Source organism: Gymnodraco acuticeps, unplaced genomic scaffold (assembly GCF_902827175.1).
Source record: "Gymnodraco acuticeps unplaced genomic scaffold, fGymAcu1.1, whole genome shotgun sequence".
Taxonomy (NCBI): Eukaryota; Metazoa; Chordata; class Actinopteri; order Perciformes; family Bathydraconidae; genus Gymnodraco; species Gymnodraco acuticeps.
Window position 1 is genome coordinate 184,197 of NW_022989983.1, and position 27,731 is coordinate 211,927.

Below are 27,731 nucleotides of genomic sequence, written 5' to 3' on the forward strand. Positions count from 1 at the left end.
CCGCAGCAAATATGTGGCGGTCAGTGAGCGTATGCCAAGTTACAACGCAACGCTACGTGTGCGAGTCTGGGTGATGACATGTGCTACTTTGCATGTAAATTCTTGAGCGATTCACCTCCGAGTGAACCCACCGAGAGCGATTCCGGTGCCGGCTTAAAGACAGAGGTGTGTTTTTATGACTAGGAGAGGCACGTCCTCTCCATGGCCCTCAAGCACTGTGTCCCTCTACCCTCCCCTTTAATCACTGTATCAACCGCTCTCATAAACTCCATGAGCTGTGTATTAGTGTGTGTTTGCTTGTGTGTGTGTGTGGGCGCGAAAAGCTACGCATATGAGCATGTGCCCTTCCTTGTTTCCCCGTTTTTAAACTTAATCAGCAAAAATAAAAAAGCCGTTGTAAGCTAAGTCATATTAAAGAGGTGATTATTGGTAATAAATACTTTTTATACATACTTATTACAGAGGCAGTTTTCTTCTTGCGCTTAATGAGAGTAATTTGATTTGCTTGAGAGATTACAGTTTCCTAGAATTAATGCGCCAATCCCCATTCCAAGATAGAGTGAGATCTAAGATTCTTCACAGGTCGTGTGCTGCTAGATGCACCCCTCTCACATAGCAGCTAATGGAGTTGAACAGCAGTCTGTCATCCCCCCGCCCACCCCCCAGCAGCTCTATAGCCCACATGCCCTTGGTTCCTGCAGTGCTTGTTGTTTGGGCTACTTCTGCCACCTGCATTTTACTTTTACCTCTTATTCACACCAACCGCTACTAAGTGCCTTTCTCTGAAAAACATGGGGGACGGTGATTTATTGTACATGTGCAATGTTCAGTCATCAATGACAATTCAACATCTGGGCAAATTATTCACCCAATTGCACTAATTCAAATGGTTTTCAAGTTGCATCAGGATTTTTTTTTAACCATCTCCCCCTACTATTCCCGCAGTTTGTTTAATATTTCCATCACATGTTTATGTAAGCCCTTCGAGCTTAGTGCTTAACTTAATTTGAGTCGTGATCATCTTCTCCCGCGACATTTATTGAAGCCTGCGGTCTTGCAGGTCTCAGCGCCTAAAGCTGAAGGTGGCTCAGGCAGATTGAGGGCGGCCAATTCTGTCACCACACTGCACTCCGCATGTTAATTAAGCTCGAGGTGGTACGGAAAAGTGCTTACACTTAAAGTACTGTTTTTCATTACATGTTAGTCCATAAACACTGAGAACTGAGAATGTTGTTGGACAATCCAATGTTAAATCCCAGATGACTACGAGTAATTCTGATGGCCTACGATCTGTAGTGGTCGATCTGAAGATCAGTAAATGCCTTTAAGCTACAGAAAATTGTTATTAAATTGGTGTTAATTGTGTTGGTAGGGTTGCCATCAGTTCCTAGTAATTGGACTTCCTTTCCTTGGCACCAGAAGTGGCCTTCCTTTGTTTTCCCATAGACCTTCCACATCTTCCAACTACGTCAATATGAGATTTGAAAAATTCCTTGAATAAGGAGAAAAAGGAGTTCTTGAACCATCAGAAAAGTGTGGCCCACCATGTGTCACATCATCTGCCTGTGAGACTATAATACATTACAGTCCGGCGTGACGGGTGATGTGTCTGACCCTGCTGGAGATTACTCCTCTTTATGGCCGGAGCAATCACATTTTTTCCCCTCCTTTTCTCTTCCCTTTCTTTATTCCTGGCGGCATAGGATCATATTACCCATCTTGGAATGACTTCAACAGAGACACTGCTATTCCCAGGGAGCTGTCTGTCCCCGCTGCAACTCAATCCATAGCCAATTGGACTGGCCGTGATTTATAGAGAATCCTCTCCTTTCGGAAGAACTCTCACTACACACACACACACACACACACACACTCACACTGGGAATTCTCCCTCTGCAGCTCTTGATGTGTTAGGTCTCAGGTCAGGACAGTTCAAGGCAGTGGGAAACCAAAGAAAACCCATAAAGGCGACGGTGCTTTTGTTCATTGTAAGGTACATGTGCTGGAATCTAACTAAGTGGATTTACTCGAGACCAGTAACCAGGTATCATAATCAGATTCAGAATACCTTATTCTTGTCCAAGAGAAAATATGAGATAATCAAATCAAAGATTCATAACAAAATATAGAATACAAATATCTATGCAAACAAAGGAAGTTAAGGTAAGAATATGCAACTAAAAGATCAAATGAAATGGAGATTCTATAGACATAATAAGTTAAAGTATAATGTCCAGTAAATGGATCAAATGTGTATCAATTAATAAATATATGAATAAATAAAAACATAAATCAATGAATACATATATAAATAAATAAAATAAGATTTCTGTTTAGTTTCTAAATTAAAACGTAGTTTATGCAAGAACAGCTAAGCCAATAATCCACTACCCAAGTGAGAGGAAATGAATATTTAACACATTTTTTTCCATTGTATTTCGAATAATTCTTGGGTTGTTTTCTTCAATTTATTCAAGATTGTTCTGCATCTGGTACTATTACGTTTAATACTTAAAGTACATTTTGCTACTTAGACTTACTTAGTATTGTTTCCATACTGGACTTCTACTTGTAACAGAGTCATTTCACATTGTGTGTGACACTTTCCCCGAAAACATTGAGTAGTTCTTTCAATACAGCATTTCATTTTCAGTAAGAAGATGTGTTTGCTCTAAGATCGTACTGTTAGTGTCTTCATGAAACAGGAGACTCGTCTGCTCTTCGGCCAGATGTCCTTTCAAATCCATCTCCAAGGGAAGAGTCAAAACAAGCTCAGGGCGGTGTCACGCTTGTTGTCTGTTGTACTGATAATTAGTGGGATTATTCATCTAGATGAGATACTTTTGCATCCACAGCGAGTTAATCATGGCGCCCCGTGGTGCAGAGGCTGAACAGTGGTCAGCTGACATCGGGGCCATCAGTCCAGGCCTCGAGCGCTGTGACGCTCCCTGACTGTGGACCACATCACTCCTCCACCCTCCAGCTCTATTCTCTAGCTGCGTGTGGACTACATTCATCTATATTCAAAGCAACTCAATTGGAAGATTTAAGGGGGTTTTACCGGTCGTATCCCGGAAGTCTCGAGCGTATCGATAAGTCCTCCGTCTATGAGACCCGGGCAGGCAGAGCTTCCCATTCTAAACAATATCATTCAGGCATGATCAAATCCGCTCACAGTGTTCTAGGTCTCACGCTGGGTTTTTGGAAGCTCCCGTTTTCCCAAGCACAACACTCCCCGATACCAAAGTGATGCAACACTTCCAACAAAGAGGCAATCGCGGGAGGAGTGCGCGTTTTTCTAACAGTCCGTTTAAGTACCCCAGCACAGTTGGCATGCCTCTTATCGGATATTATCGCTGTATTCAGTGGTGGGCATCCTGAGGCATCAAACGCTCAGAACACAAAGCTAAGGTCAGGGAGAGAGGGGCTGCTGAGATCTGCCCGCTGCATTGTTCCCAGATCATTTCAGCTACTTTCCCCCCATCTTCTTTCTAGCCCATCCTTTTTTCTCTCCATCTGCCTCTAAATGACACCGAAGCACTGAATGCCCCTCCGACTGATGTGTCTGCGTGTGACCTCTCTCCTTTAGTGGAGCCATTCACAGGCAATGCTAGAGTAGACTGCCTGGCTCTTGGCGGGTAGACAGTGACACGCGGCTGTGCGCTGATAGACTTTCCACTGGAGTGGATTAAATCAGCATCAGGCTAGTGGAGCTGATTACCCCAATATGAAAATGCAGTATCTTAATGGTACATATTTTCATGAGGCAGCCCAGTTGCCTTTCATTTTGCGGCTAATATGTCTATTCTTATGAGTCATTTACTTCTTTAATTACCTTTAGCAGCAGATGCACAATGGTGTATTAATGTGAATGATTTTTACTGCCACTTTATCATACTGAGCCTGCGAAGTTGAAAGGCGTAATTGAGGTGGAAGAGCGACTCATGAGAGAAACAATATTTAGTTGACAGCTCCTCTTGTACTCTGGGAGGCTGTTTATGCGTTTACACCGCACTAAAGCTGTAATAAACACAACATTCATTTAATAATGGCGGGGGACGGAAATGCTTTAGCTCAGATCTTCTCAGTTATTTAATCATCCCGGGAAGTTGTTTGGTATAATAAGCTGTGTGTGTGTGTGTGTGTGTGTGTGTGTGTGTGTGTGTGTGTGTGTGGGTGTATGTGTGTGTGTGTGTGTGTGTGTGTGTGTGTGTGTGTGTGTGTGTGTGTGTGTGTGTGTGTGTGTGTGTGTGTGTGTGTGTGTGTGTGTGTGTGTGGTGTGTGTGTGTGTGTGTGTGTGTGTGTGTGTGTGTGGTGTGTGTGTGTGTGTGTGTGTGTGTGTGGTGTGTGTGTGTGTGTGTGTGTGGTGTGTGTGTGTGTGTGTGTGTGTGTGTGTGTGTGTGTGTGTGTGTGGTGTGTGTGTGTGTGTGTGTGTGTGTGTGTGTGTGTGTGTGTGTTTTGCATGCGTTTTTTGCTGTTTGCAGCGAGCAAAAGCCTATTTGTCGTGCTCTCGTTTGCAGCATATGCAACTCTGACAATCCATGTCATTTGCATGTGTGTGTGCTCGTGTTGTGTCTTGTGTGTTTGGTCTGCAGCTTGTGTACTCTCCTTGGTGTGATTTTCTGATCCCGGCCGCTCTTTCAATGGAGGCCTTCTTCAGCTATCTGTTGTTAAGCTGCTGGCTAAGCAAGGCTGGGGGAATCCAAACAAACGGCGAGCACACAGAAACGGAAGCTGTCAGGCCGGCATAGCTGAGCTGACCTCGGGTTGGGTGGTTGGTGGGGGGGGGCGGGGGGGGGGGACCCCTCTGTACCAGGCTCCGAGCGCCCGATACCTCCCGGTCGGGGCACTGTTTACCCTCCCCTCTGCACCTCCTGCACCCTCCTCCTCCCCTTCGCTAGTCTCGTCTTTTTCCATCTCCCTTTTACCTCTCTTTTTCTCTGCTTCACACTTATTCTCTTCCCCCATCTGTCTGCCCCCCCCCGACCCACCCTCCATCATCAGTCCTGCTTCACAGCCCCCTCTCTTCTATCTCCACTCGAAGTTAATAACTTTGCTTTCGTCTTGTTTTTCTTACAGTCATTTTTTTGCGCTAAAAAACATTAGTCAGGGCGCTGCATTACCTGTTATGGGAAGAGAGCAAAGAGGGGGTGGGGTACACGGGAGAGAGGGGGAGATGTTGGACAAACAAAATGTGCTTTTTAGTGAAGTCAGATTGTGTCTTATGTGAGTGCACACACACTGCCTTATTGTTTAAACGTGGATATTCTAAATGTTTAGTGTTGTCATACATATTAATAGATTAGTTGAAAAGTGCAGCGAAGGGAATCTAATGGTTTGAAGTGGGTATAAAACGTTGATTTATTTATGTATTCTACATGAATTAGTTTGGAAATCTAAACACAGACTGGAGAGTGTTGTTGCGAGGACCCTGTAATGCGCAAGGTTTGAGCATCAGGGCCTGTTTTCCATGTGGAGTGGCTTTTTGGAAATGGCATTAATTATATACCTACAGGGGAACCAGACTTTCCCTGCTTTGCATTGCAGATAAACGTCTGTATTACTGAGGAAAAAGAGGCAAAAAAATGCAATTAATATAAATAGACATGATCCTCACTGCTTATCCGCTTGCATGTTTAAAAATCACCCCAAGCCGAGAAATACAAAAAATGATATGCATTTCAATTAAAACGACACATATTCCAAGTGACTTCAATTATTATGTGTTTGCATAGTCAACACCTCCCTAACACCACTTCTTCCATCTGTCATATGCTGAATAAAGAACCATATTTCTCTGGATTGATTGCCACTGGCTACAATAGCACTTATAATTTATATAATGATTGGATGTTTCCTTGGGCAGCCTCTCGAAGGAATTGTCATTAGCTTAGCATGTTAGCAACGTACATCTAGGGACTGGGAGAGAAGATCCTGAACCGAGGTCAAGAAGTGAAAAGAAAATTGTCCTTTGTCCTTTTCCCAAACACTTTGATGTCCAAACGAAAGATGTAACGGAGAATAATTCTGGAGGACACAACATCACACTTTCTAAGAGGGATGTCTTTAATGTATCACGCATGATTAAATGGTACAGCAGATATTAATGGTCACCAAATGAAGTGTTGCTTTAAATGTCGCCGCCATAAAGATTTCTCCATTGTTGTTGGTCCTCATGCTAAAAGAGATAAGAGAGAAGCAGTGGAGCTTTTCTTTGCCTTCAACCAGCTCTTATCATGGCTGCCAACAGAGTTAGCTTGTTAGCACTTACTGGCTCCCTTGTCTCAAAGTCAATGTTTTTTAAATGGCTTGTTTGTTATATTCCCGAAATAAGGGCTATTGGTAAAATACAATCGTATTGAGATGGCTAGATGAGACTATTCAACATCATCACGAAGTACATTAGCTGCCTTTTAGCTTTGTGGTGGAAACGTGTGAAAATCATGTTTAGCATAACGTTGCTTTTTTACATCTGTCAATTGCATTTACGCTTAACAATATTAATGGTGTTAATATGTGGAGTTATCCTGCTGAACAAAACTCGTTAAGTATCATAAACATGCGTTTGCCCCAGACCTTGCGATGCTATCTACCAGTCAGCCTACACAAAGACATCATCACACGACTCTATGACTCTAATATCACTCAGTTAGCAACCTTCCAAAGCAAAGTAGACAATCCAACCACCTTGCTGGCTTCTTGGCTCCATTCCCACTCAGCAGAAGAGGGTCCTGTGTCTGAAAAGAAAACAGCAGAAGTGATAAATGTCAGGTGAGTTGAGACGTGCCATCAGTCAGAAAGTCACGGCAGTAACCTTGACATTTAGGCCGCCGGTGCTCCAACCCCACAGAGGGCCCGGAGTCTTCAGAGCCGGACTACATTAAGAGCTAACCTATTAGTCGTGTTGTTGCTGGCTGTCTCTGAGCCACACTCTCCTGACTAATAAAGCCGGGCGAAACGTGGCCGCTGAGTAAATACACCGAAGCACACACACAGACGAGTGCAGACACACGAGCAGATGCACATCTCGTTTCGTCTCCCTTTCTCTGAGTGGCCGCAGGGATCCGGTTACACCTGCTCGCACATCTTCCTGCAATTAGGAGCAATCTGCTTGAAACCATTTCATGTTCAAGGTCTTTCCCAGCTGTGGCAAGAGGAGCTGGACATTTAAAGAAGTAAAGAGGTCTTTCTGTTGATGGGACTGAACAAACAATGGTGGCCCATTCCTCACCGTCTCACTCCAGAAACCCTGAATGATTCCCCACTACGCATTTAACAGCATCTCTATATCTTCTTGTGACCTCAGCTCACACCCCCTTTCTTATACGTCTGTCATTTAGAGAATGTGACACGAGTGCTAAGGCAAATTCTCTCAGATCCCGCTCCGTTACTCACAGTTGGATTTGTTGTGGGTCAGTTAAAGTTGCATTCAATGAGATTAAAGAGCGACGTATCTGGAATATGTCTGTTTTATGTCGTAGTGCAGCGAGGGATTCGGCAAAGAGCAGACTTGACTGTGTGGCAATGCTTTGAGCTGGGATTTGTAAGACACCCAGAGCTGGCTTTAGCAGCAGGAAACCCCAAAGCCTGTAAATAATCCACATGTGCAGACTGCACATAAAGACATCCAGTACTTAGCAGTTCCCTTATCACAGCGTGATAGCCCAGGGACGTAAGAGACGCTCCTGCCTCTATCCGTTAATATGGTGTGAAAGTAGATGCAGATAAAAAAACGCCTGTTTATTGAGGAAGTTGCGTTAACGAGGGGAAGAGGGTGTGAACTTTGAACACATTTGAAATGCAGAATATAAAAGAGTACTGGAAATGACAAGGATACCAAATTGTGCCGGCTTTGTTGCTGATAAAAACCTTTGTCATGCGCTGGAGGTTGTTTTCTAATCAAAAGCACCTGGAGGGTTCACTCCCTACATGGTGTGTGTGTTTGTGTGCATGTACACATACGGAAACACTGATGGGGGATGTAGGCGTATATATCTGCATTTATGTTCTTATTCCAGTGACAAGCTTGCCTCCCAAACAACCTCAGTTTGGATTATAATAGGGCTGCTGTCTTGTATACTTAAACACCTCCAATGTATGTATCAAGACACACGATATCACAAATCCTGTTTAATACCATAACTCACTCTTAATGCAATAAAAAGTATACAATATAATTTGTTAAAGTATGATTACGTCCATGTGACCATGCAACTATATATAGTTATTGGGGCAATCTACCGTATCAACATGATCTTATTAGATTAATAGCCATTTTGTCTAGTTTTTGCGTTTTTGTGCGTATCATTTAACGTAGTTCTCACTCCTTACTTAACACATACGAATGCATTATTGCTGTTTTATACATTTGGCTATGATTGATAATTCAAACAAACCACCAGGTTTACGGTTTGGGTTTAAACAATTACGTAAATTAAGTTACAAAATATTTCGCCAGCGTTAACCGCCACATATGGAATCATGGAGGAGGTTTTTAACACATGGTTACAAAACTGGATTTCAAACATCCCTACCTGATAAGATTAGGGCAACACAACTTCTTGTTTAGTGTTAGGAAAAGGTCATGGTTTGAGTACAAATAAAGATGTTTGTTGTTAAAGTTGCGTTCGTTACTTGTTCCAACAACTGTTGACTGTTGGTTTTTATGGGACACGAACAGGCTTTGTTTGACCCACCCATACATTACGTCTTTTATTACATCACGCTATACATTCAGAGCACATTGCCCTCATCTTATTGTATTGCCATAGCGTGAAATGACAACACAAAAGTGTGTAGCCATAGCACACAAAATGACTATTAGCATGCCATTGGTGCCACTATAGGCTGACTGTAGTTATCAATATCCAAACATTCTTAATTGATCAGTTTAACTTAATCTGTCACCTAATCTGGATTAGCACCTAGACAACATGCTGTCTCTCTTTCTCTGTGCTTCAGATGCCTTATCCCTCACATCAGATGTGTTTATCATATCAGTCTGTAGCAGCTCTAACACTTACATATCCATCAAGAGTCCAGTACCTTTTGAATGGAAGATCAAAAGAAGATACATTCTCCAGGAGGAGGAGGAGGGGGAGTGCTCTGAAATAGAGGAGTGGGTGCTGTGTAAACACCGCTGTGACAGTTAACAATAGATTATTTTAGCCTAGCATTAGGCCTCTCAAAGACATGCCAGCTCTAGTGGCCTTTTTAAAATACAAACATGACGGCAACATTCCTAAATGTGGAGCGTTGACCTCACAACACAGGTTCTCAGCTCACTCACCTTTTGTTCTTTCTTGCTACCAACATTCTTTACTCATCTTGTGTCTTTGTAGAGTTATTGAGACGCCATATGCAGGCATCATAATAATACATTATATTTCTATAGCGCTTTTATTGAACCCAAAGACGCTTTGCATTTGGGAGGGAGGGTAGACAAACAAAACAAAAACAAAACCACAAAGAAAGAAAACAAAACAGAAAAGCAGTCAGGAGGAAGTTGGTTGAGAGGGGGGGGGGGGGGGCTTATGGATACAGAGTTGAAGAGGTGGGTTTTGAGGCGGGACTGGAACAGGGTGAGGGACTCAGACTCACGGCATGTGATTGATCACATAATACCTGCCCTAACTTTGATTGGGAGATTAATTCAATGAAGTTGTTGACATGAACCGTAGAAGGCTATCTTTCATACAATTATGCCATGTTCAATTAACTTTCCCATTGTTACCAAAGAAAATATCCAAAGACGGTAAACATAGGCGTGAATATTTGTCTTCAGTTAGTTAGTAACATAATGGAACAAGGAACAAGGATTGCACTCACAAAGGACAGATCCAATAATCCCATTCTCTGTGTTGGAATGTCATTCTTCTGAATTTTGTGTGTTCATTAGTTATAATTTTTGTATCCAGCCTGATTCGGATCTGCTCAAAAAATGTACTTGCATGCAACACCCTTCCACCGAGTTTAATGAAATTGGGCTACTAGTTATTTTACAATCCTGCCAAGAAAAACGTTTTAGCTAGTCATTTTTAAAATATGATTGTACTCTGTAACATCCCACTTTGTCAACAATGTCACCATGACCTTATTTACTTATAGTAACCGACCATTGAGCATATATACAGTACAGTATGCCGCTTTTGATTAGCTTTGCATCATAGGAAGATTACAGTGAAGAAAGACTTCTTCATCCAATTGTCTGAACTTCCTATCATATCCTGTTGACTCAACTGTCTTAGTTCCAACACACACACACACACACACACACACACACACACACACACACACACACACACACACACACACACACACACACACACACACACACACACACACACACACACACACACACACACACACATTGTACTGCATGTGTCATCAGTTACAAGGAAAAGAAAACAGCCACTATGTGTACTCTTCATTGTGCCCGTAATACCACGCCCTGGGTGTATCATTGAGTCATTGAGATTCTCGTTCTCACTTTATGATGTCGCGGCGGCTTTCAATGAAAAAACAACAACATTCTTGGTAGATTGTCATTTAAAAAAATTACACATCTCCCAAATCATATTATTAACACCAATATTGTTTTACCTTTTTTAGTATTTTCTTTAGTCAACAACAATACAATGCATTCAGAGACCAATATCGTCTCATTCTGTGTTTATTTGTATCGTTTATTTACATTTTCTTTTATTGTGAGTGGAAGTGACGTTGAACGTCTTCCCAAATAAAATGCTAAATACAAAAAATTAAATAAAGTTAATCCTAATGACGCTCGACAACATCTTTTTGATATTTAAATATGAGATGTTGTGATGATTTATAGGTTTCACTATGTGCCAAAAAAAATACCATCATGTTCTATATGACTGTATGACTATTGTCTTTCTCACATCATTTCAATCTGTGCCCTTTCCTTATGAGTGTACTTACATAAGGGGCTTCCCCCCACGCTCAAATTCAAAGCGGAGGCATGAAGAATGAGCTACGTTGCTTATACGTGATTTATCTTCACACAACAGCTTAGAAAAAAAGCGAGACAGACAGAGACAGATAGTTTAAACACTTTAAAGCTAAGCATGGTGAAATGCCAGGAGTGTGGCCTCTTTGTAGCCTGTGGTCATATGTATGATGTCGTCCGACAGCCGTGTGTTTGGGAGGGTCAACACACACACAGACCGTCGTACAGCTGTTGGCTCCAAACCCTAACTGTCTCTCGCCTCCCCGTCTTAAAGTATTGTGAGACTTTTCCCGCACTAAGGCCGACTCTCAGACCTATCTTTATCTTTCCATCCGTCCACAGAGCTTTCCATTTGCCCTTTCCCTGAAGATATCTCACTTTCACACAGGTTTCGCTCACTTGTTCACACGTCGCTCCAACTTTTTCTTTGTGCTTATCTTTCTCAATCATTCTGCCATTTACAATTTCTGAACTTCTCATATAATAGACTCGGGGAGCTTGTCTGTCTGCGGGATGAGCTCGGCTGTTTGTTTAATTGTGGGAGCAATCGTCTGAGGAACACGGAAAGAATGAGGCCGGTTATTTACCCAGATGGTTTACTGGTGGAGGTGTGAGGCAGGCCAGCTCACTGTGGGAACACAACGCTTGCTTTTCTTGGTATCGCTGACCGTTTTCTAGACCTACTGTGTTTTTTTCCCCCCGGCTCTCTCCAGCTTTGTTTGCTCTGGATGGCATGTTTGATTATTTATCTTAAGGGAAAAGGGAGTAGCTGGAGCAATAAACATGTGACTGCACTGTATTTTGTTTTCCACTGAGAAGGCCGTGTCCTTTAACAGATATTCAAAGCGGCCGTAAAGCCTTTTATTTGGGGAGTTTGACCGAGCTAAAGGAGGATCAAACGCACTGATGGTGTCTTTGTGTTTACTTGTAAATGCAGATAAATATTTCTTCAGCAGAGGATTTGTTTCCCTCTCTCTGTGAATTAATCTAAGCATTGTTCCTGGTGTGTTTGTGCAGGGATTGTTTATTCCAGCTCTAACTGAAAACTCTTAATGTTTGTTTGTTATCCATCAGAAGGCCAAGGGCATATTGTTGTAAGGAGATACATCTGCTCTCTTAAGGCATCAAAGTGTCCTCAAGGGACTTTTAGCAAATCTGCTTCTAGGATTTCTATTTGACTGAATCTTTTTAATGTATTTCTCTTTATTAGGCTCTCCAAGTGGCTCGGCAGATAATCCTCCAGCAGCATCAACAACAACAACAGCAACAACAACAACAACTGCAACAAATCACTGGTCGCAAATCCCCCAAAGCCAACGACAAGCAGCAGAGCCTTCAGGTACCGTCAGACTTTCTCTCATTTATTTACTTGCGATTATCAGATTGCTCTGTTATTCGCCTTTTGTGGTTGATCATAAAAAACACGATGTGAACTTATGCAACTCTCACTAGAGCACAGTGTGCAGGGAAAAAGCACAGCACTGGGCTAAGTTCGCAAACAGGAAATTCAAATTGGCTGTGCAACATTTGCAGTTGTGTACGCTCCAGCGTTATGTGTGATTAAGCTGCACACACACTATCAAAGAATGCGTCATCTCATTCTTGACTTGAAGCAGCGGTATGTAGGATGGGATGCTGTTGTGAAATATATACTGTAGGCCAGACTGTTGGAGAAGCCTCTGTGTGGCCAGATTAGATCACATGAGCTCATTCCAGTGCAGTAACACACATCAGCGTGTGTGGTTGATCCTGACTTCTGAAGTGGAAGAGCCTTTTCCGTATTCACTGCAGTTAGACGTAGACGTAGTGGCAATGCATTCTTATATCCATTATGAGGGCTCTCAAATGAGGTGAGATTTCTTGTCATGGTGTCAATTGTGTTTTTGCGATGACTTGAAACAGTGCTGGTGTGGACAGGAATCTTTGCAAAGAACAACACAAGAAAAATCCACATTTCATAAATACCTGTGATTCAGATTCAAGGCTTTTATTGTCATGTGTACACAGCTACAGTGTAGTTATGACAATGACAATCTTAAGTCACAGGCTCCTCCAACAGTGCCACACAATAAAACAGATAATAGTGCAAGTAAATCAAATATCATAGAAATAGTGCAGAATATTCTATTTACAAGTCATTTGAATATTGATATAAGTTGCAAACAGATGAATGTTATGGATGTTCTTTCAAAAGTTCAGGTGTGTATGAGCGGACTCAGTTTTGTAGTTGCACAGCTTGGCTAACAACTCCAGTCAGAGACGCCATGCTTATCCTGTCTGCCTGTCAGCACTGCTCCATACACATCCCACGCAGAAATGAGTGGGGGGCAGGTCTCTACCATCAGCAGCAGGAGGTGCTATGGAGCAGCCCATGGGTGGGGTGGGGGATCCAGGTGGAGGGTTCGGAGGTGAAATAGTGGGAGGCAAAGTGTGAGAAGTGGGGACAGTTAGAGAAGTTGTAGGATGGATGCCTTTGTGATGCACAAATAAAAACAGGGGGAAAAAATCTCTTTATTTGTGTCATCTGCCTCTGATTGTAATATGAATGGATATCTGATGCAATATTTACGTTAATTTCAGATCAGCTGCCTCAGACATGTATATCTTTGTTTGAACAAGGAGAGGTTGTTTGTGTCGGTGTGAAATTGCAAACGACTTCAGGGCATATTTGGTAATTAATACGGAGGCCCCGTTCTCTATGTGTGTATATATATAATATTTAATACCCTTACTATCCCTTTGGGGCCCCTTTTTAATGAGCTATTGTAGCAGCTAGGTCTAATGTCAGGTTGTGAAAAAGCCTCTTTGTTGTGCAGATGTCTTCGGAATAGCTCCAGAGGATGAAGTATGACTGTGATGACCTTTCAGTTGTGTGCATATTTGTCAGGATTCAAATAAGTCGAAAGGATCAAAACTAAACTGTTTCCCCAGCCTGCCAGGGAATTGTGCTGCAGAGGTCAACAGAGGGGACCCTCAACGGCAGATTCCAGCGTACAGCCAGTTGTTGGTACATAGTGAAGTACTAGACCATCTCCTGCAGACAAAGACAAAATTAAAATACTAATTTATTAATGTATACAGAGAGCTTGGCCAAGCTGTCACTCAGCTATTGAAAAGAGAGTCGGGCCCTTTCCCTGGCTTCCTCTCCCCCCCCCTCTCCCCTCTATCGCTCGGTTCTTGTGAAGAGAGCACCAGCTTGCTGTAGTATCCGCAAATTGGCTGCTCTCTTATGTTGCATGTTACATTTCGCCATTATGAAAAAGCCACAGGTCCAGACAAGTGTTTGTTTATCTCGGAATTACATATTCTGCTAATTAAACACAACCTCCGCCACATGCACATACACAGTTTTTAAAAAGCCAAGCGCTCATACATAAACATCAGGATGGATTGCATTTGTTTTTTTCTTCACTTGTGGTGTTGAGATTCCTCTTGTTTTCTCCCTTTCACAAAACACATCTCCTTCATCTCACTTCCTCTTTTAAGAACAAACCCCGTGCCTAGAGGAGCCCCCTTCACACAGAACATCCACTATGCATCACACGGCCGGGATAATGATTCTCTGTTGAGCCGGGCTGGGTCATCAAAAGACATGATCCAACAATTACGTGGCTGTGTGCTGACACCCCATAAAAGCACCTGATCTGCGGACAGGTGCTCCATTCATCTCAGCGGTCTTCCCATTAGGCACGAGGAGATGTGCCGAGAGACTTTTACTCATTTGGAGATGTGACTCACTTTCCAATTCATTCTCATTCAAGTCGAAAAATAATGAAGCGCAGTATGTACAGAGGAAAAATGGACCTGCGTAGAGTGGTAAAAGGAGGGTAAAAATACGAGTCAAACAAGCCTCAGGATCCTTGATCAGCATTAAATGGCTCTTTGGTTTTATTCCTCCAACAGGGGTGCCCCCCCCACACACCGCCCACCTCTGCCTCTGGATGAAGATGCCTCCGCTGTGTACTCGGCAGCCTAGAGGCACTTTAATCAGGCTCAATATACAAACAGCTGCTAGGCAGGCAGGAAAGCAGCTAAACATACTTGACTGGTCAAAAAGCCAGTAAATTACATTGACTGAAGGACACATGTGATTAAAGGAATCCATGCCGCTTTTACTTTTTCTCTGCGCTTCACACCTACAGCGGCACGGCGACGAGAGCCGGCAACTCCCACCCCGCTAATTACCATTATCAGTGAAATGGTAGGGTTTGACTCATTAGTTCCATGTGCATTTAATTAGAGGCAGGCTGAAATTGGATTTAACTTATTACTTTTTCATGGATCACTTTCTTGTCATCACTTCAAATTGGATTGCAGCCCCAGGTAACTAATTATGCCAGCCGCAGGATCAGGAGTGGAGAAATAGGTAATTAGGAACAACACTGTCGGACCCTCGCTGATAGTCCACCAGCACCGAGGTGGGAGAAGGGGGGGAGGGGGATTTGAAGCTCGTTTGAGGCGTTGCGCTCCGAGCCTCGCTGGTTAACTACAACCTCATTGGGAGAGATCCCAGGTAGGTATCCGCCTCCTACAGGGGATTATGTGGCATTCAGCTGGGATGAAGATGTTGTGTCAACATGGTGTCTCTGCTCTGTGTAAAACCCAGATTATGCTTGTTTCCCATCCAGGATTGTGCCTGAGATTGGCCTTCATTATTCATGTCACCAGTACAGTGTGAGGTATGGCGTGCAGCCAGCTGAAGTTCCCTGTATGGACGCTGCTTGAATCACATTGACTGCTTGCTGACTGTAGTGCATCTGCGCTGATTGTAATGAGAACACATGAACCGCCAGATCCAGAGCTGATAGTCTAGAGAACGGTAGGAAAATGATAACGTCACTTATTGAGAGCTTCGTTTCATCTTAAAGACGTTTATTTTGAATCAATCTGAACCTAAAAGAGTGTCTCTATCCTTTGGGTATCATTGTTTTTTATACTTATTGTAATAAAGGGATGGTCTTTTGTTCTGAAATGAGAATACATGAACGGCCAGATCCAGAGCTGATGAGGGAAGGGTAGGAAAAGGATTACTTACTATTGAGAGTTTTGTTTCATCTTAAAGTGTCTTTTGTAGCAATCTGAACCTAAAAGAACATCTGTATACTTTGGGTTTCATTGTTTTTTATATGTGTTATAATAAAGTGATGGCCTTTTCTTTTGAAATAAGACACACTGTTCACTATTTGCTGATAAAAGTAGCATTGAACATTTCCATGATGTCAAAGGTGCATCACTTGTTATTCTTCAGACACAGAGAATCGACTGATAATGCTTCAAAACATTTCCAGCCGACGATTCTTTTATCTGTACTATTACCAGTTGAAGCCACAATCCACACTTTTTCTTCTGCTGCTTTCCTTTTGTTCCTCCTCTCCCTTGCTCTCTTTCTCTCTGTTTTCACACCACAGTGTACAGCCTCACAGAGGGCATCTCCAGGTCAAAAGATAATGTCTTTTCAGTTTACAGGATGAAAGCCTTTTAAGTTGTCGAGCGCCCCTCCTCCCCACATTTGCTCTTCACATCCTTCATTTGTGGTCTGTTGGGGGTAAGCGTGATGTGACACAATCCAGGGGCCAAGCCTCTGTCTGACAGGACGGGGAGAAGCCGTTGGCTCTCTCTCTTTCTCTCTCTCTCCCTCTCCTACTGTTTTTGCAGCAGGCCCATGGCATTGTCCTGACACATGTATACCACAGCGCTCCAATCTGTAAGTCATTAGAGCACTAGGCCGAAGCCTGTCAGCTGGAGCTCAGCCAGCGCTGCGGGGCGATCTGAGGCAGCATTTCCAGGAGCTCCCAAAGTCCAGCCGGCAAGTGGCCCAAAGTGGCCAAGCAGTGGTAGCCCACTGGCGAGGTGACGGTGAATTAATCTTCTGGGTTAGCTTCAGTGAGATCAAGATTCTCTTTACACAAGGGAGACCGCACCAAGACAAAAGGAGTGTATTTGTTTTCGGGTACATTTTGGAGATTAAAAGACAAAAGGGCTGAGAGACAGAATGATTCTCATTGCCAACTCCTAATTGGTTCACTTGCCAACTATTTTAAGATTTCTAATATTAACCAGCTATGAGAGTTAGCAAGATATATTTGACAGGTTACGTGTTCGTAGTGTTCATAGTTTGTACCTTATTTTAAATGGTTTGGGCTAACTTTAAGAAAGTGTTTGAGAATATGCTGAATTACTTTTTAGCCAAGAGCTTGCCAACACTCATGTCTCTAAAATGTCTAAAACAAATACAATTTCAAGCAGTCAGTTAGCTTAGCTTTGTGTTGTTAAAACCGTTTGTACCAGTGTACCAAGCGTACCATCTATGTGACATTTCATGGGTTAAAATGTTTATTTTCCAGTTTTTAATACTGGTGGACTAGTAGCCAATCTGCGTGTTTGCTATCACTGAGTTTGATGAATTTAGGTTTAGTCAAATAAGACAATAATTAGCTAGCTAGCATTCTTTGCAGAGTGATAAGACACAGTGCTGCAGCTAGCCACCAGCCTGCTAATCTGACAAGTAAAGCAAAACAGCATGGTTGAACTAGGAAATTAGCTGGCTAGGTAGTCAGCTGCTGAATGAGATACTTTTGACAACTTAATGCTTTATCAACACACATCGTAGGGAAGCATATCACGTGCGCCAAAGCAACTGTTGAGATCTACAAGACTCCCCTTTTCAGTCTGGGAAGTGTCTCTACAAGTAAAATCACACACTTCATCAGTAGTGTGCGTGATCCTCAGACTGAGTTGATCTCGTTGTGCTTGTAAAAAGTCTCAAGGTGATGCTGTAATGAAACCTCATGTTGACTCGCGTTGCTTTGAGGTGATACGATCTGTCAAGAATGATCAGTGCAATAGACCAATCGGTGCTCGCGTGAAACCCCCATCTCTTTTGCTGCTTGTTTTTCTTGTCATATTGTAAAAATGTATTATGTGTACTGTATAGATTAAAACCAGGTTTGGGTTAATCCTGTCAGAATGAAGTCATATGTCCCAATTCCACGCAGCCAAGCAGAAACTAGGGAAGGGGGGGGTTTGCTGCGTTGGGAGCTCTTTCCAAGCCAAGACGATGACTGTCGAATTGACTCCAGTCACAGCGCCCACAGCCACTTACCATTTTCAGGACCCTCTTTTCATTTGAGGCCTGATGTTTCCCTTCAAGCAGTGAACCCTCTCAACCCTCCACCCCTCTCAGTCATCCACCCAAATACACACACTTTCCCCCTAAAATGTGTTGTGTCTTTGTGTCCTCTGGCACTATATCTTGATGTCAAGCGTGTGTTGTTTGGAGTGATTCACACGCCCTTTTGCGGAGGGGTGGAAGGATGGATGGATGCAGTCAACCATAGCATTAATAAACACTAACAGCTCTGCAAGGTGCAGTCAAGTCAGCATCAAACTCACAATGCCATTTTTCTTCGGGGTGTTGTCGTAGCGCACTTTTGACTGCCTCCGATTCCATTTTCACTTTTTGTTTGGAAATATTGTCTCAGTCAGACAGCCTGATAGGGATCCAGCGACAGAAAGGCCTTCAGCTGCATGAGGACATAGTTCGGAGTTGTGTTTTATGTTTGTGTTGGACAATGTACAGTTCACCATAACAACCTAGTCATCCATGTAGTTACACCCACTCTTAATATGATTTTACACCATTAAATAAGTTAACATTGAGAGGGTTCATCTGTAGGGTTAGGGTTGGGTAAATCGTAACCCCGAAGTTAGCATCGCAAGGGCTTCCTTAACAAAGAAAATGGGGTTTTTCTATTGGACTTTGTATTATTGCTTATTTGGCAAACACATACGACACTAACATGTTTTGTTATACTGGATAATCTCCACATATTAACACCACTTTGTGATTTTTGAACCGTAAATGCAATCGCCAGAAGTAAAAAGCTAACGTCAGGCAATAAACAAACTACATCACGGTCGCATGACTTCTCATCACCAGCGCTAAGCTAATGGCTACTAATGTTCCGCCTGATGATGTTTAGTAGTCTCATTTAGATGCTTGTTAGAAACCGTAATTTTTATGACACATAGAAGCCTCTGACCTTCATGAGTGGGCTAATTACTCACCTATTTTATCTCTAAAGCAATAGTATAACCGCAGACCTTATTTTAGGCATCTAACTACAAGCGCGTTTAATGAATGTTGACTTTGAGATGAGGGAACTGTAGGGAGTAAAATCATTCCCGGGTTTTGGGACTCCTACTGGAATTATCATGAGCGATATTATTGGTTAGTGTTGGAAACAGGGCCATCTAACAAATTCTGTTTAAAAATGTCACAGAGAAGCTTAGCCAAACAGTTTATCATGGTATTAGTGGGTATCCTGCATTGATTGTTTTCTTTAAATAGTGATGACAAGAGCCACCCACATGACAGAGTTGCTAGTACCCGGTTAAATTCAGTGTATTTATAAACACATATGTTTGTGATTGCCTCTCAAAGTCGAGAGATTATTTGTGGCTTGAGATTTAATGGAGTCAACGTATTTTTATATCTCCACAGCCCCTCCAGAAATAGTCTAATGGAATATTAAAATGACTTGAGTTCTTCGTTTCGGTGTGTTAATATAGTTTTACGATTGAAGACGATTCAATCTCATAAAACTAAGTCGAGTCAGAAATTCCCCACCTCCTCAAATCGACGAGCACTCAAACCCTAAAGTGTTCTTGTTTTGACTGAAGTGAAAAACCACACTCGATGGAACACATTTTGAAACACAAGCTCCGTTATACTCCGGCTGGCATCAGCACCTCAGGAAATATTTTTGCAAATACACAGTTCACATCTGCTGACTAAACAATGTGCTGCGGAATACTGAAATTAAAAGTGAATAACCAAAGCCATAACGGTGTGACTCAGGCGTGACTTACTGTAACTCTGCTCGGTGCTTCAGGGTTATAACTTCATTCACTGTAATATGACTTGTTTCAGAGGCAGTATGGGTACTGTATGTTGTACACAAGCTCACTGTCATGTCATGACTATGGTAATACCCTTTTATTGTAATATTACTTTAAAAAACACAGCACCAACAATTGATAAAACTCAACAATGTCAAAACAAGTTTCACTTGACTTATAACAATGGAACAGAAAGAAATGTAAAGTAATGCGGTTTTAATTACAGCTGCAATGATACGTCGACTAACTGATACGTTATCTGACCAACATAAATAAAATGAACCAACTATTCTGATCATCATATAAAAGTGAATATATTTGTTTAATGCAAACAAATTGCAGAAACTCCTGCTTTCCACCTAAAAAATATAGATATTTCCTGTATTTATATGTATTTTATATCAAATAATTGTATTTGGCTTAAGGGATTTCTAAACATCCCTAAATTATTTCCATATCATTGTGGATACTGTCATTTGACAGGCTGTGTCAATGTCTAATAAGGTTTAATATGGGTGTAATAACAGTGTAATAGAGCTGTTATAGGGGTGTTATATGGGTGTAATAACAGTGTAACATTGGTTTAATATGGGTGTTATAACAGTGTAACATTGGTTTAATATGGGTGTAATAACAGTGTAACATTGGTTTAATATGGGTGTTATAACAGTGTAACATTGGTTTAATATGGGTGTTATAACAGTGTAACATTGGTTTAATATGGGTGTTATAACAGTGTAACATTGGTTTAATATGGGTGTTATAACAGTGTAACATTGGTTTAATATGGGTGTTATAACAGTGTAACATTGGTGTAATATGGATGTAATCCCAGTGTAATAGAGCCGTTATAGGGTTGTTATATGGGTGTCATGTCTAAAATACAAATCACTTAATTTGATAGACTTTCTTTTAAGTAATGACAGACTGTGTTGGACCTTTTTCACAATTTTTTTTTCACAAGGATGAATTGGGATATTTGAGATATTATTAACTAAAAGATGAATCAATTATGAGCATATTCCTTAGTTGAGTTGCTGCCTCAGTTTGAATGGCATTAAACATCAAGTGAAGTAAAACAAAACCAGTGTGTGAAACTTCATGTTCAGCCCTAAAGGAACAGAGCCGATGACTCTTAGTTTTGTTGTGACTTCAGAATAGAAAGATTCCCCCTCTTCAAAAAGCTCCTTGTGTGTCTGCAGAAATTACATAGCACCCTCCTGAATGATGTCACTGCATGAGAGTGGGTCACCAAACTCAAATGTGGGTTCTTAAAGCCAAGTCTAAAAAAAAAGTCTTGATTGAAGGTGTTGTAGAAATAATATACACAGATATAAAAAGGTCACTATTGTGGATCTACAGTCAAAGTTATTTTTGCAGCCTTGGGGATATTATATGGAGCAGCTGTTATTTATATCGGTCCCACACCTGCCCTGCTGACTCCCCATCATCAGTAAACAATGATTTACTCTACACACACACACAGAAACACACTGTTTGTTTTCTCATGACAATGGTCCAGGTCACCGGAGCATTACGAGAAAAAGGAACAACTCTAGTTTTTCCTTCTCCCCTCCTCTTTCTGTAGTAGCAGTTGAGACATCAGTTGGCATGTCGGCGCAGCTTTACTCCCTGGCCGTGTTAGTGTTTTTCGGGAAAGGCTTTGTAATTGGAGGCGAGTCGTTATCTTTAGCCAGAGCCGGAGCGGAGACCAGACATTAACTCATACTTTCACTCTAACTCAAGCAGGAAATATAATGTCATCCACTCTGTCAGGAACCCAATCGCTCTGTAAACTATCACAGGGGACGCCTGGTTCAAGGCTCAAGGATATTGATGTGAGCATGGAAGAAGGAAAAAAAAAAAATCTATACGCCGTGTGTATCACATCGACACATACGTGTAATTATTTTACATGGCGCAGGCACAGAGGCAATGGATTAGAAAGACAGTGTGTGAGAGGAGAAGCTTGAACTGTGCGCCTGCTAAATTTATCATGAGGCCTTTGGGAGCGTTGAAATGAGAACAGTGGCCTATTACTGCTAAGAAGGTGTTTTATTGAGAATACGCCGACATGCCACCCAGGGAGAGTGCCGGGGGAGAAGAGTGTAGCCGAAACCACTTTGTGTGTGGGTGTGGTGTGTGTGTGTGTGTGTGTGTGTGTGTGTGTGTGTGTGTGTGTGTGTGTGTGTGTGTGTGTGTGTGTGTGTGTGTGTGGTGTGTGTGTGTGTGTGTGTGTGTGTGTGTGTGTGTGTGTGTGTGTGTGGTGTGTGTGTGTGTGTGTGTGTGTGTGTGTGTGTGTGTGTGTGTGTGTGTGTGTGTGTGTGTTGTGTGTGTGTGTGTGTGTGTGTGTGTGTGTGTGTGTGTGTGTGTGTGTGTGTGTGTGTGTGTGTGTGTGTGTCTTTTTCCATCTTGAGGGTGTCAGATAGAAAGTAAAAGCGCCTTTTCTTCCCCCCTTAATTATTCACTATGATATGTATTGGAATTGTCACTTTGGAAACTTGAGGTGTCCCAGTCAATAATTTATATAGGTCAGGCCAGCTTAGCAGAGCTCATTGTTAGTTATTAGCAGATGAGAGCGGTGGCTTGTTCTGTGTATTTTACCAGTGTGTTTGCGGACTGGAACGCATCCCGAGATGCATTCCTTCATCCTCGGCCAAGAGGGTTTATAGCCGCTGCTGATATGAGCTGTGTTTTAGCATCCGGCTCTGTGTTTATTGTCATGATAATTAACAAAGTGAGGTGTTAATCTCGCCTCATGCCTTTTTGCCTCTTTGTTAAGTGGCTTGCACAAGTTATTTTATCGTTAGAGCTACTCCATTTCCTTCTGTTTTTATGCACTACAGAATGTCATGTACTAAGTGGGGTTTAGGAAAAGGTTAGGGTTTGTTCAGTTAGACGGTTATAGATCTGGGCTGCAGTCTGTAGGAATTTCTGACTGGATGGTCACTGGTTCGAGACCCAATGGGGACAACAACATAAAGAGACATATTGTGTGTGGATGCTTGAGAGGTGCAAGTCATCCAATCTCCAAATGCTCCCGGAAGCAGAAACATGGTTTTGCCACATGGTGTGAATTTCAAGCCTATATTCAAGATTCAAAAGCTTTATTATCATGCACAATAGCTGTAACGTAGTTCTGGCAATGAAAATGTTAGGTCACAGGCTCCTCCTCCTCCTACAGTGCAACATATAACATACTTAAGACATACAAGGAAATAAAAATAGTGCAGAAATTGAAATAATGTGAATAGGTCATGTTTGTGCATTTGCGTATTTGTATACTTCTGCAATGTATTTTTCTTATAGTTCTTCTTCTTCTAAAATATATAAGCACTCCTCTCCTCCTCCCTCCTCCCTCCTCTCTCCTGTGAGTTCAGCTGCTCTCCAGTAGGTGGCAGGGTCCTGTTTCCTCTCCTGTCTTTCCCCCTATGTGAGTGCACACGGGTGTTAAAAGAGTGTGATGATATTATGACAGCTAATTGCTCTCATTGGGATGGAGTTGGATGGATTGCCTGGTTTCTGTAGCTGGTGTAATGTTAGCTATTAATGTTAAGTGGTTTTAGCTTGTCTGAGGCCAAATTGTAGGACAAGTGTTTAAAAAGTGGAAGAAAACAAAGTTTATGCTGCGGTGGTTGATGTTTACGACTTAGTGCAACTACATTGACATTAGAGCAGGACACACAAGGCAACACATAAATACTTTTTCTAAACTCTAGAATGAAATGTGTTCTTTTCTCAGCAGAGAGGGGAAAGTACAAAGCGCTGCTGGAGCATTTTGTTGTTTCCAGCTTGTGAAATGAGTTGCGCCTTTGTTCCGCCACTGTAAACAATTCCCTTTAGCAGAACAATAAAGCGGCTGATAGCGGGGGCCAGTTTTCTTTCTTTCCGCTGTTTACTTATCTGTTGTTTAATTAAAGGGCCTCTTTTCTTCAGGCTCCCATTGTTTCAAAAGCACGGCCGGAGACCCGGCAGGGGTCAAAGGGTTAACAGCCGTCAACTGTGTCTTTTTTTTTTTTCCTCTTCCTTTTTTTTTCGAAAGGGGCCCCCACACAAAGGCACGGGTTCACCTGCAGCCCAGCCCGCGGCTCCCCCCCCCTATTGTGTGGCCCCATTTGAATTGATTATGTTTAGAAGGCTGGTTGTGATTGGTCGTGAAGGGCGTGGTTGATTGGATAGTTTTGTATCTTGTCAGCCGGGGAGCAACCTTGCGCGTGCAATCTGTCTGTATCCCGAGGAAGGGTTGGAGCCTCCGCAGCACAGCAGCTCGTCCTCAGCCTCCACCTCTCTCTCTCTCTCTCTCTCTCGAACACACACACACACACACACACTCTCCCTCTCTCTCTATCTCTCTTCCCCTCGCCGCCGCTCTCCGCTCTGCTTCACTCCACACCGCGTGGCCCAGCACTCTGTTTACCCTGCCAGCTAAATGGAGTTTGTCAGGTTTGTCAATATGATTGATTTCTGTGATTTTTTTCTTCTGCTTTTCTTGTGTAAAAAAACTTGACAATTTAATTTGACCGGGGAAAAGGAGAGTAAGAAGGAGGCTTTGTTGTCTGTCTGTCGCTGATGTTGTGTCATTGTAATTGGTTAATTTGGTATGAGAGAGGCTGTTACTTTGCCGTAGAGACGCTCACACGTTGGAGGCAGAACACAGGTGTCATGTACGGTAGATGTTCTTTTTCTTTGCATTCCCAAACATCTGTATGGATTAGCTGCTGGTGTTTATCTGGGTGCTGTTCTCACTTTAACTCGTAGCAACAGTTTGTTTGGCTGCTCTTGTTTGTCACTTACAGTATGAGATATCTAAGCTTTTTTTCTCCACGTTTCTCTCTGCCCATGCTACTCTGTTTGTTTTAGTTATGTTTACTTTGCTGATCGTGAGCTAACCAGTTGAGCAGGATCCTGCACTGTTACTGTATGCTGCTGGAATTATGGAAAGTTCAAGGAATAACAGGAGACAGGTTTGCCTTTTATTTCTCAGACTATAACGTTATTATCGCCTAGAATATATATCCAGATTAAGGTGTGTAAAATGTGCTGAAAGTCTTTTGATTTGTGTGCACCATGTTGGGAGTTTTGTGCTGATTTGTGAATGAGTTGCTGGTCAGACTTTGCTCTCGGTGATGGCCTAATCCTCCCGGTGTCACAGTGCATTAAGACAGCTCTGGCACAGCTCTATATTTGACACGGTCACCACAAAACCACGCTGGAGACTCGCTGTCACTCCAAATGTCATCGCTCGGATCTTCCTGGAAAGTTGTGTGTGTGTGTGTGTGCTTGCAACAAAGGGATTGCAGAGTTTTCTCCTTGTCCAAGTTGGATGTGACAGCTTTGAGGTTTTACAATGAAGACAGCTATTGACTTTTCTCTAGTTTAACGAGCGTTACTACTCGGTGTGATTCACTTCTTCTCCTGCGTCTGTTTTCTGGGAGCAATGTTTCAGCACCTTGCATCAGGGGGTAACAAAGTGTTCGGAGACTTTAGGAGTCTAAACAAGGCAGCGTAATGCCGTGCAGCTGTGCCGAGACTCGCAGTTTGGGAGAGCTGGAGTGCGAGCTGATTGGGTTGACAGTTTGTAATCAAAGTTGATGTATTGTTCATTAGTAGTGCATTAGCCCTTTCAGGCTGGGGCGTTATTTGTGCAGTGGCCTGTCAATGCGAGGGGCTAGGAGCACCTGTCATTTCTAAACCATGACATAGCCAACCAGATATTAGTACCCGGAGTTAAGAGGGGGGTAACAGAGGCGCTCACTGGGATATCCTTTACAGGGACGGTCTGTGCTTTGTACTGCAGCAGGCAGCACACAGAGGAGAGACGCGGGGAATAGTTAAGCGGTGATATAGTGAGCCACCAGCTGCTTTCCACTCTAAAACATGTTTTTACTTGAAAAAAAACACTTATTCTTTCTGTTTTGAAGGGTCATAATCGCTCTGTGTTCCAGAGAGGAAGATTAACTCTACACTCGTATTTCAAAGGGTTAAGACTGTAGGGTAACAAGTGGATTACACGGTGTGTTTAAGGTCTTTTGTTGCTCCTTATTATATATTTCTAAAAACATTCAGTATTGAAATGTTGCACGTAGAAAAAAGGCTTCAATATTTGGGTTGTTGGGAGCATGAACACTCATTCTTATGTAATTCAAAGGTGTCTTTTTCTATATGATTTAACTAATTGGTTGTATACGAGCATTTAAAAGCAACACAATTTGTGGCCCCCTTTGCTCTGCCGTCATGGAAACGAGGATTAGCTTAGAATGGCAACAATCTGCACGAAGATGTGTCAGCCATTGTCTTTTAACTACACTTTCATTTAAAGGGGATTTTTTGTGGGGGCCGTGATCTTAATTAAATCTCAACCGACTCTAATAATGCACCCCGAAGACATGCGGTGTTGCGTAACCCCTAGATCACGCAGCTCACCCCCCCCCCCCCCCCCCCCCCCCCCCCCAAGCAGTGGTTTGTAAGACGTTTCGGGGGGAAAGGTGAGGAGAGACGCTGGTGTGTAGGATCGGAGCTGTCAGCCTGAATTTGTTATCCAACTCAGAAACACTGAGGCTGTGTGAGAGGAGGCGGGGCTTCAGAGGGAAGAGTGGCAGCACGCTGAGAAGAAATTAGGGTTGTTTTATGAAGCTGGGTTTATTTATTTGTTTGAAATGTGTTTGTGGTCACCTGTAGACATATATCTGAATCAGGTGTTTTATATTGCTGCTATTATGATGATAATATGACCAGAAGAGACCTGCTCATAGATGTTGTGTTTGTAATCAGAATCAGGTTTATTGTCAAGGGATTTGCTTTGGTGTTAAACGGTGTATTCTCAAACACAGTAGGAGGAATTCAGATTTTAAAATAAGCAAATATATTGTAAAACGATATTTAAAACTATTGCAAATAAAAAAAGGGTATGTTTTCAAGACGGAACAAAATAGTAAGTACAATGAGAATATGACAAATTGCCTTTTTTTTTTTTTAAAGGACAATATTTCTGAATCAGTTTTCACATACAATGGATTTGGTTTGGTTTATTATAGTGCATACAGTAAGAGGAACTATGTTGCAAAGACAAGTAAATATTATAAAAACTAACAATAAAATAAGAAAAACAGGAAATATAAAAACGATGAAAAAGTCAGTACAGTAAGAATAGGACTAATTAGGACAGTATTTCCTAATTGAATGTTTTAATATCATTGTGCAGGAATGTGGAGTCTAAGGGTGATGTGGGTTAATGTGAGTGACTCTGGGAGGGGTTAGGAGGGGGGGTCACAGGCTTTGTTGATGAGACCAGTAGGTTTGTTGTATTTATTTTCTGGAATACGAATCTAGCATGATTTGTGTGCTTTGTGGTTGGGGGGGGGTGTATGCCCTGTGTGCTCTCCCCTCACCTCCAGTGTGGGAAAAGCATGCAGTTTGCAGATCAGCTGTTATTGTTGGGCTCACTTCTCCTCCGTGCACTTTGTTTGTTTAAACCCGACACTGGGATCAGCTCTGGGCGAAGAAAAAAAAAAGCCTGTTTGTTTGTAGTCGAAAAGTTAATTAAATGCAATCTTGAACTTTTGTTTTCGCAGTTGCTCAAATAATGACAGCCTCTTACTGCTAACTAATACAGATGATACAAAGTGGGAGAAGAAATGTGGCTGTGATTATCCTGTTTACGTGAGCTGTAAACATTTTTAAAACGGCCTGATTGTGGATGATGAGGAAGGACTAATGGAGGTCTAAACACATGTAGGGATGCCTTTTTTTTTTAATATTACAGACTCTGAAATGTGTCTTTATACCCTGATGGGGAAACGTTGTCTATCCTGCGTCTATTTCCCTTTTTCTTCCAGGGAAATAAATGCTCTCCACTTGA

General features: G+C 42.3%; 1 protein-coding gene across 18 annotated transcripts in view; it reads left to right on the forward strand.

The window, feature by feature from the left end:
• Nucleotides 1–27,731, forward strand: part of foxp1b (forkhead box P1b) — a 210,224-nt gene that overhangs the window by 132,249 nt on the left and 50,244 nt on the right. For 15 of the 18 annotated variants that reach the window (XR_004568602.1, XM_034212290.1, XM_034212288.1 and 12 more), the window contains one exon: nt 12,183–12,311. Coding sequence is in view for 15 of the 18 variants with exons in the window: in XM_034212290.1 (XP_034068181.1) it covers nt 12,183–12,311 (129 nt within the window). In the remaining 3 variants the exon portion in view is untranslated. Of the gene's footprint in view, nt 1–12,182; nt 12,312–24,083; nt 24,317–24,376; nt 24,838–27,731 lie in introns of those variants that run through there. The other 3 variants (XM_034212301.1, XM_034212302.1, XM_034212299.1) reach the window with 3 other exon arrangements.